Raw genomic sequence first — 16,359 nt, 5'->3', positions numbered from 1 at the left:
GGCGGCACTACCACCCACAAAGACGAGCACAGGGCCTAAACCGCCTGACGTGCAGGTAGTGTGTGTGTGTGTGTGTGTGTGTGTGTGTGTGTGTGTGTGTGTGTGTGTGTGTGTGTGTGTGTGTGTGTGTGTGTGTGTGTGTGTGTGTGTGTGTGTGTGTGTGTGTGTGTGTGCAGAGCCACCTCTAGCTTTTTGGAGGGCCTAAGTGAGATTTGGTTGGGGGGCACCCCCACATCGCAGGCAAAACGTTTTAGTGTCCCCAATCTTGGTAATAGATCAAATGTTGGCAGTGTTAAAGTACATTTCCTGTAATTCTACACAATTTGTCATGGGGTGGTGAGAAGCTTTTGCAGTTTTAAAGCAAATTTTCTGCAATTCTACAAATTTTGCCATGACTTATGCCATGTTCATATCACATCTGTGTGAGAGTGACAAACCAAATCAAAAGGGATCCCTTGGAGGTCAGGGCCCATGAGCACATGCCCTGCGTGCCCGGTCGGTAATTTGGTGATGATTAGGCCTACTACAAGGTTTAGATAGCTGGTAGAATACCTTACCTAGTGTTAGGTTCTAAATGAACCTAGTAAAACTCACTGACGATTAGTAAAGCTTAAACCAAGTTTATTCACCCATTGGGTCATACAGCTGCATAAGACAAAGACATGGTTCCACCAGCGGTAGTATATCGATTTTATTTAACTAGGCAAGTCAGTTAAGAACAAATTCTTTTTTACAATGACGGTCTACCGGGGAACAGTGGGTTAACTTGTTCAGGGGTAGAACGACAGATTTTTACCTTGTCAGCTCGGGGATTCAATCCAGCAACCTTTCAGTTACTGGCCCAATGCTCTAACCACTAGGCTACCTGCCGCCCCATATATACCCCAATTTGGGGTGGAATCTCCACCTTCTCTCTAAACATGACATCTTTGTTGCTAGGCAGGAAATAAACTATTCCTTCTCCCTTAACGTGATCTGACCTGACCTTGGCCCCTTTCCTCACTAAACCACATCTCTCCACCCTTATCAGTGCCTGCCAACATGTGATCGTCTTTCCTTCACTCAGTACAATCCAAGCTTAATTGCCTCCAGCATATTCATTCCTCCTACAGATAACCATTAACTTCTGGTGTAGGTAGACCCTCCTAGACTATAGCACTCAATATTTCAATAGGATGCCTGATAATTAACACTATTCCAAGTTTAGGAGTCAGAACCCAGAACCCATCACTAGCAATACAAAATGTTTTTCTGACACGGGCTAATTGAGTGACTGACATAACAAGTGGGAAACTGCTGATGCACTACCAAATTAAAACATTGCACCTTGTGTATTCTACTTTTCAAACTATCTTAGTTTCTAAAAAAACACATTTGTATTACATTTATTTGGGTCGTGGGGCCCCCTAGCAGCGTGTAGTCTACGTATAGGAAGAGGCGGCTGTGTGTGTGTGTTCACCTACACCCCCAGTCAGAGACTTCACATGCCCCGTCTGAAACAGACGATGTGGGTGAAGGATTGGACTTTACAGTCACACAAAGACTCACAAATAGAGGCAGATATGGAATGTCATCATCGATATGATGGCCCACTATAAGCAAGCAAGTAAGTTTCTACGTGTGTATGTGTGTAACTAGCCCCTACCTCTCCTGCCCACATGTTATGCGTGTTTCATCTAACCATCCCAAACGCAATTCACCACTGAAAATCTGTGTCTGAGTGTTGTAAAGAAAACAGTTGTTAAGTTGTTATATTTAAAACTTACTGTACATCAATAATGTTACCAATAGGCTAGCCTTCTCTCTTCACCCAATGTCCTTCCACCGTGGAAACTAGGTTAGCTGACACTGCAGTCACCATGGTAACAGAATTTGCTCTCCTGTTGAGGAGTACAGTAGTTAGAGGACAGCATACACGTATGTGTGCGTGTGTATGAGGACGTGTAGTTACAGGAGAGGATAGAATATGCCCACCTTTACAGAGTACCCATCATGCAAAGCGTCAGGAGCCTGGAACTCCTGTGACTTACATGGATGGCTAAATATACAGTTTAAACTTTAAATAGAGAGAAGAAGTCTGTGATATTTGTTTTGGCTTCAGTAGCTAGATACCTTCCTCCTACACCAGCTGTCTTTATTAAAGACCTGATATTGGCCTTATCGCTGTTGGCTTTAGAAGACAGTTGACTGGGGTTCTGTTTGCTCTGGCTGTGGTCCTGTGGTAATAGTCATCTGGAGTAATGTAATATGATAGGTGTTTTCATCCCAGTGAGGCTCTGTTGCTCTTCACTGGTCTCTTTGTTTGCCAGTCTGTCTGTCGGTCAGGAAGGAAGGAAGCTGCTCCTGTGAGGATCAGAGATGAGAGGATGAGAGGGCCACCGGGCTCAGGGCTGCCAGAGAGAGAGAGAGGAGTGAGAGGAGAGAGAGAGAAAGAGAGAGGGGGGGCGGGGCAGAAAGGTATAATTATAGGACTTACAGGAGTTAGCTCTTCAAACACACCTCTCTCTCCTCAGAAGCTCTAAGCACATCTTTTATCTGCTCTTTCCTGCGGAGGAGCGGGGAGGAAGGGGAGAGGGAGACCGGGCAGAGTAAGGAGAGAAGACAGACAGAGAGACAGAGTGGTGGAGTCTCTTTGGTCAGTTCTTGTGCCTCAGGGAAAGTCCAGGGTTCGGTCCGTCCCAAACAACTGGCGCCGACTGGTAAACAAATAAATAAACATCACATCAATAACTCAACACTCATAAACCAGAAGGAACATTGGAAATCTTAGACACATGAACCAGAGTCTGAAGCTTTCATGTTCTTTAAAGGTACAAAGTATAAAGTTTAATGCTCCCCTTTTATTTATGGACCAACAACACGGATACCGGATACAAACCCCTCCTCTCCCTTCCGCTCTCTCTCTCAATTAGCTTGATTGCACACTGATGAAAGGATAGATGCAGATAAATGTGAGTAGATTTATTGAATGGTCTCCGTCTCACCACATCAGTAGCCTAACAGTAGCTAGAATACGTTAATTCAATAGCCTACCAAGAGGAGATGTATTGTTTGTGGTTCACCTCTAGATGTCGTAGTGGAGTTGTGGAGGCACATAAATACCATTCACTACCTGCATCAGGTTGATCCTCATCTTCTAGGGCGGAGGAAAATGATATTTTTTGTGAGGAGGAGCTACTCTGGATCACCGGCCATGCACACTGTGGGCTGAAAACAGCGAGATTAACGAAAGATTTGTTTAGCTGTTTAGATATTGGTGATGCCTGTCAGACTGCTCAATACAGTCTGATCATTAAACTACAGCAGTCCGCGCAGAGAGCTAGGCTACACGCCGCCAGACCTGTCCCGTCTCAACTCGGCTCTACACGCAGGTAAAGTGCTTTGGAATGTAAAGCGGGATTGCTGCAAGATTTGAGGAAATTCCTGGAGCATTTATGCTGCAGACACATGTAGCCTACTTAACTGTAATTTTAATTTTCGAAAATAACTGCATGTGTTACATTGTTTGTTGGTCGAAAATGAAGCAAATATTCAGAAAAGTTAGCCACTGTTGGAAAGATATAAATGGACAAATGTCAAATGATCTACATATTTAAATAGGCCTGTTTTTCTGCCTTAAAGATTTGATAATCTAGCCTAGTAATTGCTCTAAACCGGAGTTTTTTCCTTTTTCATACCGGTATTTCAGTTTATATTAGACCTGTAGTTAATTGCATGATAATAGAGCGCAGTGTGTGAGTGTGTGTGGTCGCTAAGTGGTGTGTTGGGAAGTAATAACGTTTAGGCCACCAGGTTTATTACTGATCCATTAGGGATGTAGCCTACCATCTTGGAGGTAATTGTTACATGAAGAGAGCATGGGCTCTTAGTTCACCTCTCATCTCCCGAGAGAGACAGCGGGTTCTGAGACCAGCGACTGGTCCTGGTCGGTCCCGATCCCGGTGTGTGCTTTGCTCTTCTCTCAATCCTCTCCGCATAATTATTTTGACGGTGCCGCCTGGTTTTCGCCCTCCCCGGGCCCTGGGGGAACTCCTGGCCGCAGACAGGCAGCCTAACCCGGGCTCGACATGCTGGGTCCTGACGCTCTCTGAAGTCTGGAGCTTTGAACTACGGCTGCAGCGCTGAGGGTGGAAATCAATCCCTCTCTCTCTGTGTCTCTGCTCTCTGTCCCTCTCCCTCTCCCCCCGGCACACCGCCGCACTTTTTCATGTTTGAGGTAGAAAGGATAAAGAAAGAAGAAACGTCAGAAAGAAAACGTGTAACTCATCTTCAAAGCGTTAGTATGGCGCCGCAGGATTAAATGAATGAAAGGAAATACTGATCATAATAACAACAAAAGTAGCAATGATAATATTCATATTTGCGTAGTAATAATTATGATAGGCTAATAGCTTTTTTAGTAGCATAGTAAGGAATTTAGCTGTATCACTGAAATTCTGCTGATAACATTTTAAACTTTAAAAAAGTTAGTTATATATATATTTTTAAAGACGTCATACCTTATTTTGAAGGTTTAGAATATTCTGTACAAGGACAATGGTGACGTGTGCCTGACAAGCCTGCACTATAGACCTAATGGGCTATATTAAGTTTACAAATTAATGCAGATTTCTGGAGAACAAACACATATCCTGTCTCCAGATACATGGCAGAAAGTTCTCATTATGTCAGATAATATTAAATTCAAACAATATGTATCCTAATATAGATTGAAATTTAACACTCAAGCTTTGAAACAGTTTCACAGATATCTCCCTGTAAGGTGATTGAGCTCGTCTCAATAGAGGATGTTGAACTTATCATTAAATGTGTAAAGAGATAACGATACGAGCTGACCTGTAACAGATGTTGTTCTAACTTCCAAAATACACTGTAATCTAAGCAGATCCAATGTCCATATATTAACATGGTGTGTAATTGAAGGAGTGTATCCTCCATGCATCAATTCACTTTCAGTAATAATTGTGTTATAACCTAATGTGTTTAAGGAGAGAAGAGGGAGAAGGGTCAGAAGGGTCACTGCTCTCTCTCTCTTCTACTGTATGTCTGGCTGTTTGAGGCTAATGATACGTTGTCAGTCCAGTCCGTCAGACCAAAGCCCAGGGTCCCATAACCCACTGCTCGGAGTCCTCTACTCACTAGAGCCCAGCCCCTCTCCGACCCCTCGACTCTTGTGCTACAGACACCATAATCATCCCACACTAAACACAAATAGACTGACAGACAGATAGTCGGCCGTTCTGCTGTCATGCTAAAGACTAAGGAACAGAGAGACGCAGACCGAAACCGTTTTTCCCACCTGCTAATGAGTTAGACACAGTAAATGGACCCGCCCAACTACAATAACGCTCAATAGATAACGCGAGAGACGAAGGTGATATGGAGAGAGAGACGTTCTGCCTCAGTGGAGGTAAAGAGAGGGATCAGGGAGAGGCGACGATGAAAGACAGATCACGTAAGACAGAAATCAAAGGGACTACTGAGTGGTGTGGCTGGAGGTGTGTGTGTGTGTGTGTGTGTGTGTGTGTGTGTGTGTGTGTGTGTGTGTGTGTGTGTGTGTGTGTGTGTGTGTGTGTGTGTGTGTGTGTGTGTGTGTGTGTGTGTGTGTGTGTGTGTGTGTGTGTGTGTGTGTGTGTGTGTGTGTGTGTGTGTGTTGCGACTCCTTTTAATGTGCATTAAGAGTTGGTTTTTCTTGCACTCTGAACGGGGAAAGTCAGTCTGTAATTAAAGCAATCAGAGATGAAGAGAGATGAAGAGACTACACCAGATACACACACACACACACACACACACACACACACACACACACACACACACACACACACACACACACACACACACACACACACACACACACACACACACACACACACACACACAGTTGTATCAGTACAGCCTTGTGATGATATGAACCTGTTTAATAACTCTAGGAGTCTCTCTGAAAACATGGAAACAATCTGATATGAGCATCTCCATGAATCATCTGATGTTTATGATGATGCACCATAAAAAAAGAAGAACAAATATGTTGATTCAACGTACGGCAACCAGCTCCAAAATGTTTGTGTGTGAACATTTTGTTGAGCAAACTCACAGCTGGTTGCCTTAAAGTTGTACGTTGAATCAACATGTTTATTTTTACAGTGTAGTCTTTCAGTAAAGAAATCAAACTCTATCCTTTCAATCCCTTCCTCACCCACCTACTCACTTCCAACTGCTGTTAATGCCTGGGTGTATTTTCATGTGTATTTCAATGTGTATTTAATACTTGTGCTGTTTGTTGGCTGCAAAGTATTTAGTTCTAATGAGAACAAACTGTCTTCAGTACCCAATGTTCTCCCTTCCCCCAGCCCTGTTTATGATGTTTCTGCATGGAGGTTAGTTGTAGTGGTAACATGTGTTTGAGATATGAGAGGATTTGGCAGGTCTGTATGTATTAAAGAGGAATAATTGGCTTTAAAGGAGAAATCCTCCAGTATCTGACTGATTGTGTTTAGGAGTTGTTCATTAGTTGGAAGCAGCAGGATGGTGTGTTGTGTGAGTGTGTGTGTTTGTGTGTTCGTACGTTTGTGAGAGAGAGACAGAGAGGAGAGGGCAAAATGTGGAGAGGAAAGTACAGAAGAAAAGGAGAGGAGAGAGGGCTTTAGAATGAAAAACAGACATTGACAGACATTAGGTTGAGACTAATGCCAAGAGTCCAGAACTTCACTTCATTAAAGTATTTGTTTAATTGTCATCAGAATTAAACCACAGGCATATGAACCACATAGCGCTTTGTATTTGTGCATGCACATATGTGCACACGTGTACTTGTATGTATGCGTGTGTGTGAGAAAGAGTTTAATTGGGTTCTTGGCTTCATCTCCTCCCTGATTGCTTTGTTAGAGAAGCCACATCCTAATCTGACAGAGTCATTATCAACTCACAGTAAATATCCATTACGGGGTTAAACATTCATTTCCGTTGCGTCCTTTAGATGATAGATCACATGTGTTACCACAGAGTGATCAGGGGACGGGGGTTGGATTTAGAGAGAGAAAGGGTTCATGTAGAGGAAGGCAGCTTGGGATAAGGCCCGGGGTTCATGTAGAGGAAGGCAGCTTGGGATAAGGCCCGGGGTTCATGTAGAGGAAGGCAGCTTGGGATAAGGCCCGGGGTTCATGTAGAGGAAGGCAGCTTGGGATAAGGCCCGGGGTTCATGTAGAGGAAGGCAGCTTGGGATAAGGCCCGGGGTTCATGTAGAGGAAGGCAGCTTGGGATAAGGCCCGGGGTTCATGTAGAGGAAGGCAGCTTGGGATAAGGCCCGGGGTTCATGTAGAGGAAGGCAGCTTGGGATAAGGCCCGGGGTTCATGTAGAGGAAGGCAGCTTGGGATAAGGCCCGGGGTTCATGGTTCTACATGAATACCTAGGATAGGATAAAGTAATCCTTCTAACCCCCCCCCCCCCCCCCCCTTAAAAGAGTTAGATGCACTATTGTAAAGTGGTTGTTCCACTGGATATCATAAGGTGAATGCACCAATTTGTAAGTCGCTCTGGATAAGAGCGTCTGCTAAATGACTTAAATGTAAATGTTCGGGATAAAGTTGGAGCACAGAAAAAAAAAAAATCAAATCGGTTTACCAGGTTTACAGAAATAACTCCAAAACATATTTTGCTGCATGAACATTAGGATTCACATAGAAAGTTAAACTAGACTGGATATCTAGAATTATTCTGAACATTCTGTCACTTTATGGTTTGAATTCAGGAGATAAAGGTTCTCTAAATTGACCCATTTTGCATACCCCACCATGAGACATCCATGTCTTCATCACTGGAAAATATAAACGGTTGAGTTTGATATTATTTTAAAGCTTACAAACAGTGTTGTCAAAATATTATATTATTTCATGAAAATAATGTTTTTAAATTAAAATGTCATAATTTTTAACGTCGAATCAAAAGTGGTGCTGTCAAAAGGAGATTGAATTCAAATAGATTTACCCAAGAGAGAGAGAGAGAAGACAGATGCTATCTGAAGACAGCTGTTGTTCTGGCGCTTACCTTCTGTGTTTTTCTGTGTGTGTGTGCGCGTGCGTGTGTGTGTGCGCGTGCGTGTGTGTGTGTGTGTGTGTGCGCGCGTGCGTGTGTGTGTGCGCGTGTGTGTGCGCGTGTGTGTGTGCGTGTGTGTGTGTGTGTGTGCGCGCGTGCGTGTGTGTGTGCGCGTGTAGTAGATGATTGCCCCTGCTGGGTCTCTAGGGGGATATTCCAATAAATCAGTCTGTCTGTAGACCAACACTGACAGCCCTGACAGGTCCAGGATCAGTAATGACTTAATAACAGTTCATAGTTATAGATAGTTCTGTCGGGTTAGATCAGATCAAGTGTCAGCTGGCTACTATTCACTCTGCTTAACTGCTGTAATGGAAAACTTTTGTTGCATATGACTAATGCTTATGATGACACATAATGGATTGGAGTTATAAAGCACTTTTTCCAACACTCAAAACATTTTACATTGCTCATTGACGGGTGAGGATACATAATTAATGAAACTGTGTGCCAGGGATGTTACAAGAATACTAGATCACCTTCAATCAATGTGATACTGATAAATATGCATCTGTTGATGAATACAGCAGCTCAACTTGCTCCATCCTGCTGATTAGTGATGGTTATTGAAGAGAGACGCACAAGTGGTTATTTCCACCCTGCTAACACGAAAATACTTTCATCATGCCACCATACAGCGGGTGAATGCAAGCATTTTACGAGACTGTGCCTTAAAACCTAATGTCTACCTGGCCCACCACTCCACCCTGGACTTGAACTGCCTTTACGACCAGGTCCACCTCTACAAGGCAGCAATCCCAACTTTTGCCAGGACCCTGAAGGACGTCACCCTCAACCGTAGCCCTAGCACCTCATACAGGAGCAACAGACACCCCGCCCAGACCAGCGAGACACCCTCCCAGACCTGCAAGACCCGCTCCGGAAGGACCTGCACCAAGAGAACCCATGCCAAGAAGACCTACACCCAGACCACAGCATCACCAGGCAAATCCAAACCAGCTAAGACTACCCCAAGCAAACCCTGGCCACACAGAATATAGGCCACACCATATCAGACCTATGCCCCTTCTGCCCCTGCGGCACGGACCTCAACATGAGAGCAGGACATAATTATGCCCAGGCCGTGAGCAGAGCAACAGGCCCAACCCCCACTATTACACCAGAACAATCCCCATCCTGCGACCTAAGAGGCATGTATCAGATGCTCAACATGCTCTGCTCACACCTACTGTGATGGTCCGGCCCTAAACCACACAAAAACAACACTAGACATTATGGAACAGGAAGCTTTTACTATCTCATCCTGGAATATACAAGGTCTGAGGTCATCTGCCTTTGGCCTAAAGAGCAGGAACCTGGACTTCATCATAGAAATTGGAAATACAGACATTGTCATCCTACAAGAAACATGGTATAAGGAGACGGACCCATTGGTACAGAGAGTTGGAAGTCCTATCCACCAAACTATCAGGTGTGAAACAGGGAAGAGACTCAGGAAGTATGCTAATTTGCTATAGAGTAGACCTAACCCACTCTATTAAATTAGTCAAAACAGGAACATTTTACATCTGGCTAAAAATTTATAAGGAAATGATCTCAACAGGGAAAAATGTCCTCATCTGTGCTACCTATATCCCCCTAATAGAATCCTTATACTTTAACGATGACAGCTTCTCCATCCTAGAGGGGGAGATCAACAATTTCCAAGCTCAGGGACATGTACTAGTCTGTGGCAACCTAAATGCCAGAACTGGACAAGAACCCGACACCCTCAGCACACAGGGGGACAAACACCTACCTGGAGGTGACAGCATTCTCTCCCCCATATGCCTTTTTTTTAATGCCCTTTTTTTGCCTTTACCTCCCTTATCTCACCTCATTTGCTCACATTGTATATACTTATTTTTTCTACTGTATTATTGACTGTATGTTTGTTTCACTCCATGTGTAAGTAACTCTGTGTTGTTGTATGTGTCGAACTGCTTTGCTTTATCTTGGCCAGGTCGCAATTGTAAATTATAACTTGTTCTCAACTTGCCTACCTGGTTAAATAAAGGTTAAATAAAAAAATTAAATAATAAATATGCCCCCCTAGACACAACTATGACAACATAACCAACAAAAATGGGTCACAACTCCTGCAGCTCTGTCACACGCTGGGTATGTACATAGTCAATAGTAGGCTTCGAGGGGGCTCCTATGGTAGTTACACCTATAGCTCATCTCTTGGCAGTAGCACTGTAGACTACTTTATCACTGACCTCAACCCAGAGTCTCTTAGAGCTTTCACAGTCAGTCCACTGACACCCCTATCAGATCACAGCAAAATCACACTTTACAAATCATGAGACATCAAAGCCAAAGGAACTGACATGCTATAAATGGTGTGGAAATCTACCCCCAAAAAATTAGGCAACAACAAATTCAATCCCTTCTAGACATTTTCCTGGACAAAAGGTTTCACTGTAATAGTGAAGGTGTAAACTTGGCAGTAGAAAACCTAAACAGTATATTTGACCTCTCTGCTTCTCTATCAAATCTAAACATTTCAAGCAGATAACTAAGAAAATGAGCAACAATAACAAACGGTTTGATGAAGATTTGAAAAACCTAAGAAAGAAATTGAGAAACCTATCCAACCATAAACATTGAGACCCAGAAAACCTGAGCCTACACTAAAACAATACAGAAATACACTATGGAAAAAGAAGGAACAGCATGTCAGAAAGCAGCTCAATATAATTGAAGAATCCATAGAGTCAAACCACTTCTGGGAAAATTGGAAAACTCAAAACAAACAACAACACGAAGCGTTATCTATCCAAAACTGAGATGTATGGATAAACCACTTCTCCAATCTTTAGGGCTCTACAAGAAAGAACAAACAGTAAAAACATATACATAATCAAATACAAATCTTAGAATCAACTATAAAAGACTAACCGAACCCACTGGATTCTCCAATTACATTGAATGAACTACAGGACAAAATACATTTACATTTACATTTAAAAATACAAAGCCTCCAACCCAAAAAGGCCTGTGGGGTTAATGGTAACCTCAATGAAATTATAAAATATACAGACCACAATTCCAATTTGCTATACTTAAACTTTTTAACATCATCCTCAGCTCTGGCATCTTCCCCAATATTTGGAACCAAGACTGATCAAACCAATCCACAAAAGTGGAGACAAATTTGACCCCAATAACTACCGGGGGATATGCGTCAACAGCAAGCTTGGGAAAATCCTCTGCATTATCATTAACAGCAGACTCGTACATTTCCTCAGCGAAAACGATGTACTGAGCAAATGTCAAACTGTCTTTTTACCAAATGACCGTACGACAGACCACATATTCACCGTGCACACCGTAATTGACAAACAAACAAGCCAAAACAAAAGCAAAGTCTTCTCATGCTTTGTTGGTTTCAAAAAAAGCTTTCAAATCAATTTGGCATGAGGGTCTACTATACAAATTGATGGAAAGTGGTGTTGGGGGAAAACATACGACATTATAAAGTCCATATACACAACAAGTGTGCGGTTAAAATTGGCAAAAAAGACACATTTCTTTCCAAATGGTCGGAGGGTGAGACTGGGATACAGCTTAAGCCCCACCCTCTTCAACATATATGTCAACGAATTGGCGAGGGCATTAGAACAGTCTGCAGCACCCGGCCTCACCCTACTAGAATCTGAAGTCAAAGGTCTACTGTTTGCTGATGATCTGGTGCTTCTGTCCCCAACCAAGGAGGGCCTACATCAGCGCCTAGATCTTCTGCACAGATTCTGTCAGACCTGGGCCCTGACAGTAAATCTCAGTAAGACAAAAATAAGGGTGTTCCAAAAAAGGTCCAGTTGCCAGGACCACGAATACAAATTCCACCTAGACACCGTTGCCCGAAAGCTCATAAACTATACATATATCGCACTAAAAATCAGCGCCATGGGTAACTTACACAAAGCTGTGAACGATCTTAGAGACAAGGCAAGAAGGGCCTTCTATGCCATCAAAAGGAACATAAAATTTGACGTACCAATTAGGATCTGGCTAAAAATACTTGAATCAGTTACAGAAACCATTGCCCTTTATGGTTGTGAGGTCTGGGGCCCGCTCACCAACCAAGAATTCACAAAATGGGACAAACACCAAATTGAGAGACTGCATGCAGAATTCTGCAAAAATATCCTCTGTGTACAACGTAAAACACCAAATAATGCTTGCAGAGCAGAACTAGGAAGAGACCCGCTAATTATCAAAATCAAGAAAAGAGATGTTAAATTCTATAACCACCTAAATGGAAGTGATTCCCAAGCCTTCCATAACAAAGCCATCACATACAGAGAAATTAACCCGGAGAAGAGCCCCCTAAGCAAGCTGGTCCTGGGGCTCTGTTCACAAACACAACAGACCCCAGAGAGCCAAAGGACAGCAACACAATTAGACCCAACCAAATCATGAGAAAACAAAAAGATAATTCCTTGACACATTGGAAAGAATTTACAAAAAAACAGAGCAAACTAGAATGCTATTTGGACAGAGAGTACACAGTTGCAGAATACCTGACCACTGTGACTGACCCAAAATTAAGGAAATCTTTGACTATATACAAACGAAAGGCTGCCAAAGGCAGACCTGGCTCTCAAGAGAAGACAGGCTATGTGCACACTGCCCCACAAAATGAGGTGGAAACTGAGCTGCACTTCTTAACCTCCTGCCAAATGTATGACCATATTAGAGACACATATTTCCCTCAGATTACACAGACCCACAAATAATTCAAAAAACAAATCCAATTTTGATAAACTCCTGTATCTTTTGGGTGAGATACCATAGTGTGCCATCACAGCAGCAAGATTTGTGACCTGTTGCCACAAGAAAAGGGCAATCAGTGAAGAACAAACACCATTGTAAATACAACCTATATCTATGTTTTTTTATTTTCCCTTTTGTACTTTAACTATTTGCACATAGTTACAACACTGTATATAGACAGAATATGAAATGTCTTTATTCTTTTGGAACTTTTGTGAGTGTAATGTTTATATTACATTTTTTATTGTGTATTTCACTTTTGTTTATTTTCTATTTCACTTGCTTTGGCAATGTAAACATATGTTTCCCATGACAATAAAAGCCCTTAAATTGAAATTGAATTGAGAGAAAGAGAAAGAGAGAATGAATGAGAGAGTGAGAGTGGATTCTCCACTCCAGCAGTGACCCCTGTATAATTGTGTCCGTAAAGGTATCTGTGTGTGAGCGCCTCTGTAAACTGTGTTGTAACAGGAACTCTGTGGGGTCTAGTAGAGTATTATAAGCCATGCCCGAGGTGTCGGTCTGTAGAAAGTATTGATTTGTGCCTGGGGTGTGGGTTTGTCAGGCCGTTAATGACACAGATAATGACTCTCAGTGTGTTTATGTGAGATTAACTCTCGTTAGAAGATTAATTCCCCGGGGCCTTGGGAGATTGAGGTTGGCTTTCAACACAGACATGTCCCAACAGGGAGGACAGAGAGAGAGGGAGGGAGAGGGAAGAAGGATGACAGAGAAGGAGAGAGGGGGGACAGACAGAGGGAGAGGTGGGGGACAGATAGGGAAAGGAAATGAGTGAGAGGGGCAGAGAGAGGAAGGGGGAGAGAGAGAAAAGGGAAAGAGTGAGACGGAGCAAGAAGGATAGGGGATAGAGAGAGAGGGATAGAGAAAGAAATGGGGAGAGAAGGGAGAGAGAGAGACGCACTTCAAATAGAGAAGTGCATTCCAGTGTGAGTGTGTTGGGTGTGTGGGGCGCCGAGGACTCGCAGGGGAGTGAGGAGCTGGGCTAGAGCCTGATGAAAGCTTCTGGGTGTGTGTGTGCTGAATGTGTTCGATTAGTCTGATAATGAGGTGTTCGGGGCAAAGTTACATTTTCTTATCTTTATCCTGAAAGCCCAGCAGCGCCACTGGGTCTCACACACACACACGCACACGCGCACACGCACACGCACACACGCACACGCACTCACACTCACACTCACTCACTCACAGGTTGTGGTTCAATTAAGCTAATTTCAGCCCCCAACCGCCTCCTATCACCACTTATCCACCACTCCCCCATCCTGTCTTCTGAAACAATGAAGAAAAGAGGGCATGGACTCAATCTCCCTCTTAAAGTAGTGTAATCAATCTCATCTGTGTCTGATTGATTGACAATTTATAGTGTAATAGTTAGTGGTGAACTCTATCGCTGATTCCCATCAGTTGTTTAAGTGATCGTCAGTGTGTCTCTCAGACACTTCAGTTGAGCTGTCACACAGAGAGAGAGAAGCATTTCCCAAGTGTGCATGTGCTTGTGTATACGTCTGTGTGTGTGTGTGTGTGTGTGTGTGTGTGTGTGTGTGTGTGTGTGTGTGTGTGTGTGTGTGTGTGTGTGTGTGTGTGTGTGTGTGTGTGTGTGTGTGTGTGTGTGTGTGTGTGTGTAATACCTGAGTTAGGGTGACAGCCGGACCCCTATAGCAGACTAGCTAAACACGTTCTTACTTTATGGATCATCTGATACAATAACAGCTCCATGACTATAACTATTACACACACTGCATGGCGCTGCATACAGTACACCAACATTACAGTACACCAACTCTACAGTACACCAACTCTACAGTACACCAACTCTACAGTACACCAACACTACAGTACACCAACACTACAGTACACCAACACTACAGTACACCAACTCTACAGTACACCAACACTACAGTACACACCAACACTACAGTACACACCAACACTACAGTACACACCAACATTACAGTACACCAACACTACATTACACCAACATTACAGTACACCAACTCTACAGTACACACCAACACTACAGTACACCAACACTACAGTACACCAACTCTACAGTACACCAACACTACAGTACACACCAACACTACAGTACACACCAACACTACAGTACATACCAACACTACAGTACACACCAACACTACAGTACACACCAACACTACAGTACACAACAACACTACAGTACACCAACACTACAGTACACACCAACACTACAGTACACACCAACACTACAGTACACCAACACTACAGTACACCAACACTACAGTACACCAACACTACAGTACACACCAACACTACAGTACACCAACACTACAGTACACACCAACACTACAGTACACACCAACACTACAGTACACACCAACACTACAGTACACACCAACACTACAGTACACACAACACTAAAGTACACCAACACTACAGTACACACCAACACTACAGTACACCAACACTACAGTACACACCAACACTACAGTACACCAACACTACAGTACACCAACACTACAGTACACACCAACACTACAGTACACACCAACACTACAGTACACACAACACTAAAGTACACCAACACTACAGTACACACCAACACTACAGTGCACACCAACACTACAGTACACCAACACTACAGTACACACCGACACTACAGTACACCAATACTACAGTACACACCAACACTACAGTACACACCAACACTACAGTACACACCAACACTACAGTACACCAACTCTACAGTACACACCAACACTACAGTACACCAACACTACAGTACACCAACTCTACAGTACACACCAACACTACAGTACACACCAACACTACAGTACACCAACACTACACACCAACACTACAGTACACACAAACAATACAGTACACTACAGTACACAAACACTACAGTACACTACAGTACACCAACACTTCAGCCTCGTAATGTCTGTGAAACCACCGTGAAAAGCCAGTCACTCTCTCTCTCCTTCCGTCTCTTTCTTTCAACCTGTTGTTTCTTGCATATGCTGCAATTATCTGTCAGAGACTCCATGAGAAATTTACTTGATAACAATAATTACAGTATGTGTGTGACACAACCTCTCCAATGCAGAGACTGTGTGTCATAGTTACTATTCAAATACATATTCGCAGTGAATATAATTACCCCTATAGACAGGCATACTTAGATTGCTGTGAGCTATGGGTCTGAGACAGAATGTCTTACATGTGAATTTCCCCATCCGATCCTGGGTTTGTCTAATTGACTTTTTGTTCTGTGTGTTTGTGTAAGAGAGTGATCTACACTTCCGTAGTACTACATTTACATTTTAGTCATTTAATAGACGCTCTTATCCTGAGCTAATATCTTGCTCAAGGGCACATTGGCAGGTTTTTCACCTAGTTGGCTCAGGGATTCAAACCAGCAACCTTTCGGTTACTGGCCAAACGCTCTTAACAGCTAGACTACCTGCCTCCCATGCCACTAGGGAGGG

General features: G+C 43.2%; 1 protein-coding gene across 3 annotated transcripts in view; it reads left to right on the top strand.

Moving 5' to 3' along the window:
• Positions 1–3,162: 3,162 nt before the first annotated feature.
• LOC139538827 (tumor necrosis factor receptor superfamily member EDAR-like) overlaps positions 3,163–16,359 on the top strand; it is a 52,107-nt gene continuing 38,910 nt past the window's right edge. Inside the window, exon 1 of one of the 3 annotated variants that reach the window (XM_071341305.1) lies at positions 3,163–3,371. Coding sequence is in view for 2 of the 3 variants with exons in the window: in XM_071341306.1 (XP_071197407.1) it covers positions 5,380–5,455 (76 nt within the window). In the remaining variant the exon portion in view is untranslated. Of the gene's footprint in view, positions 3,372–5,211; positions 5,456–16,359 lie in introns of those variants that run through there. The other 2 variants (XM_071341306.1, XM_071341304.1) reach the window with 2 other exon arrangements.

The sequence above is a fragment of the Salvelinus alpinus genome, chromosome 14 (genome assembly GCF_045679555.1).
Source record: "Salvelinus alpinus chromosome 14, SLU_Salpinus.1, whole genome shotgun sequence".
NCBI lineage: Eukaryota > Metazoa > Chordata > Actinopteri > Salmoniformes > Salmonidae > Salvelinus > Salvelinus alpinus.
The sequence above is the reverse complement of the archived record's forward strand: the minus strand, read 5'-3'. Positions and strand labels throughout refer to the sequence as shown.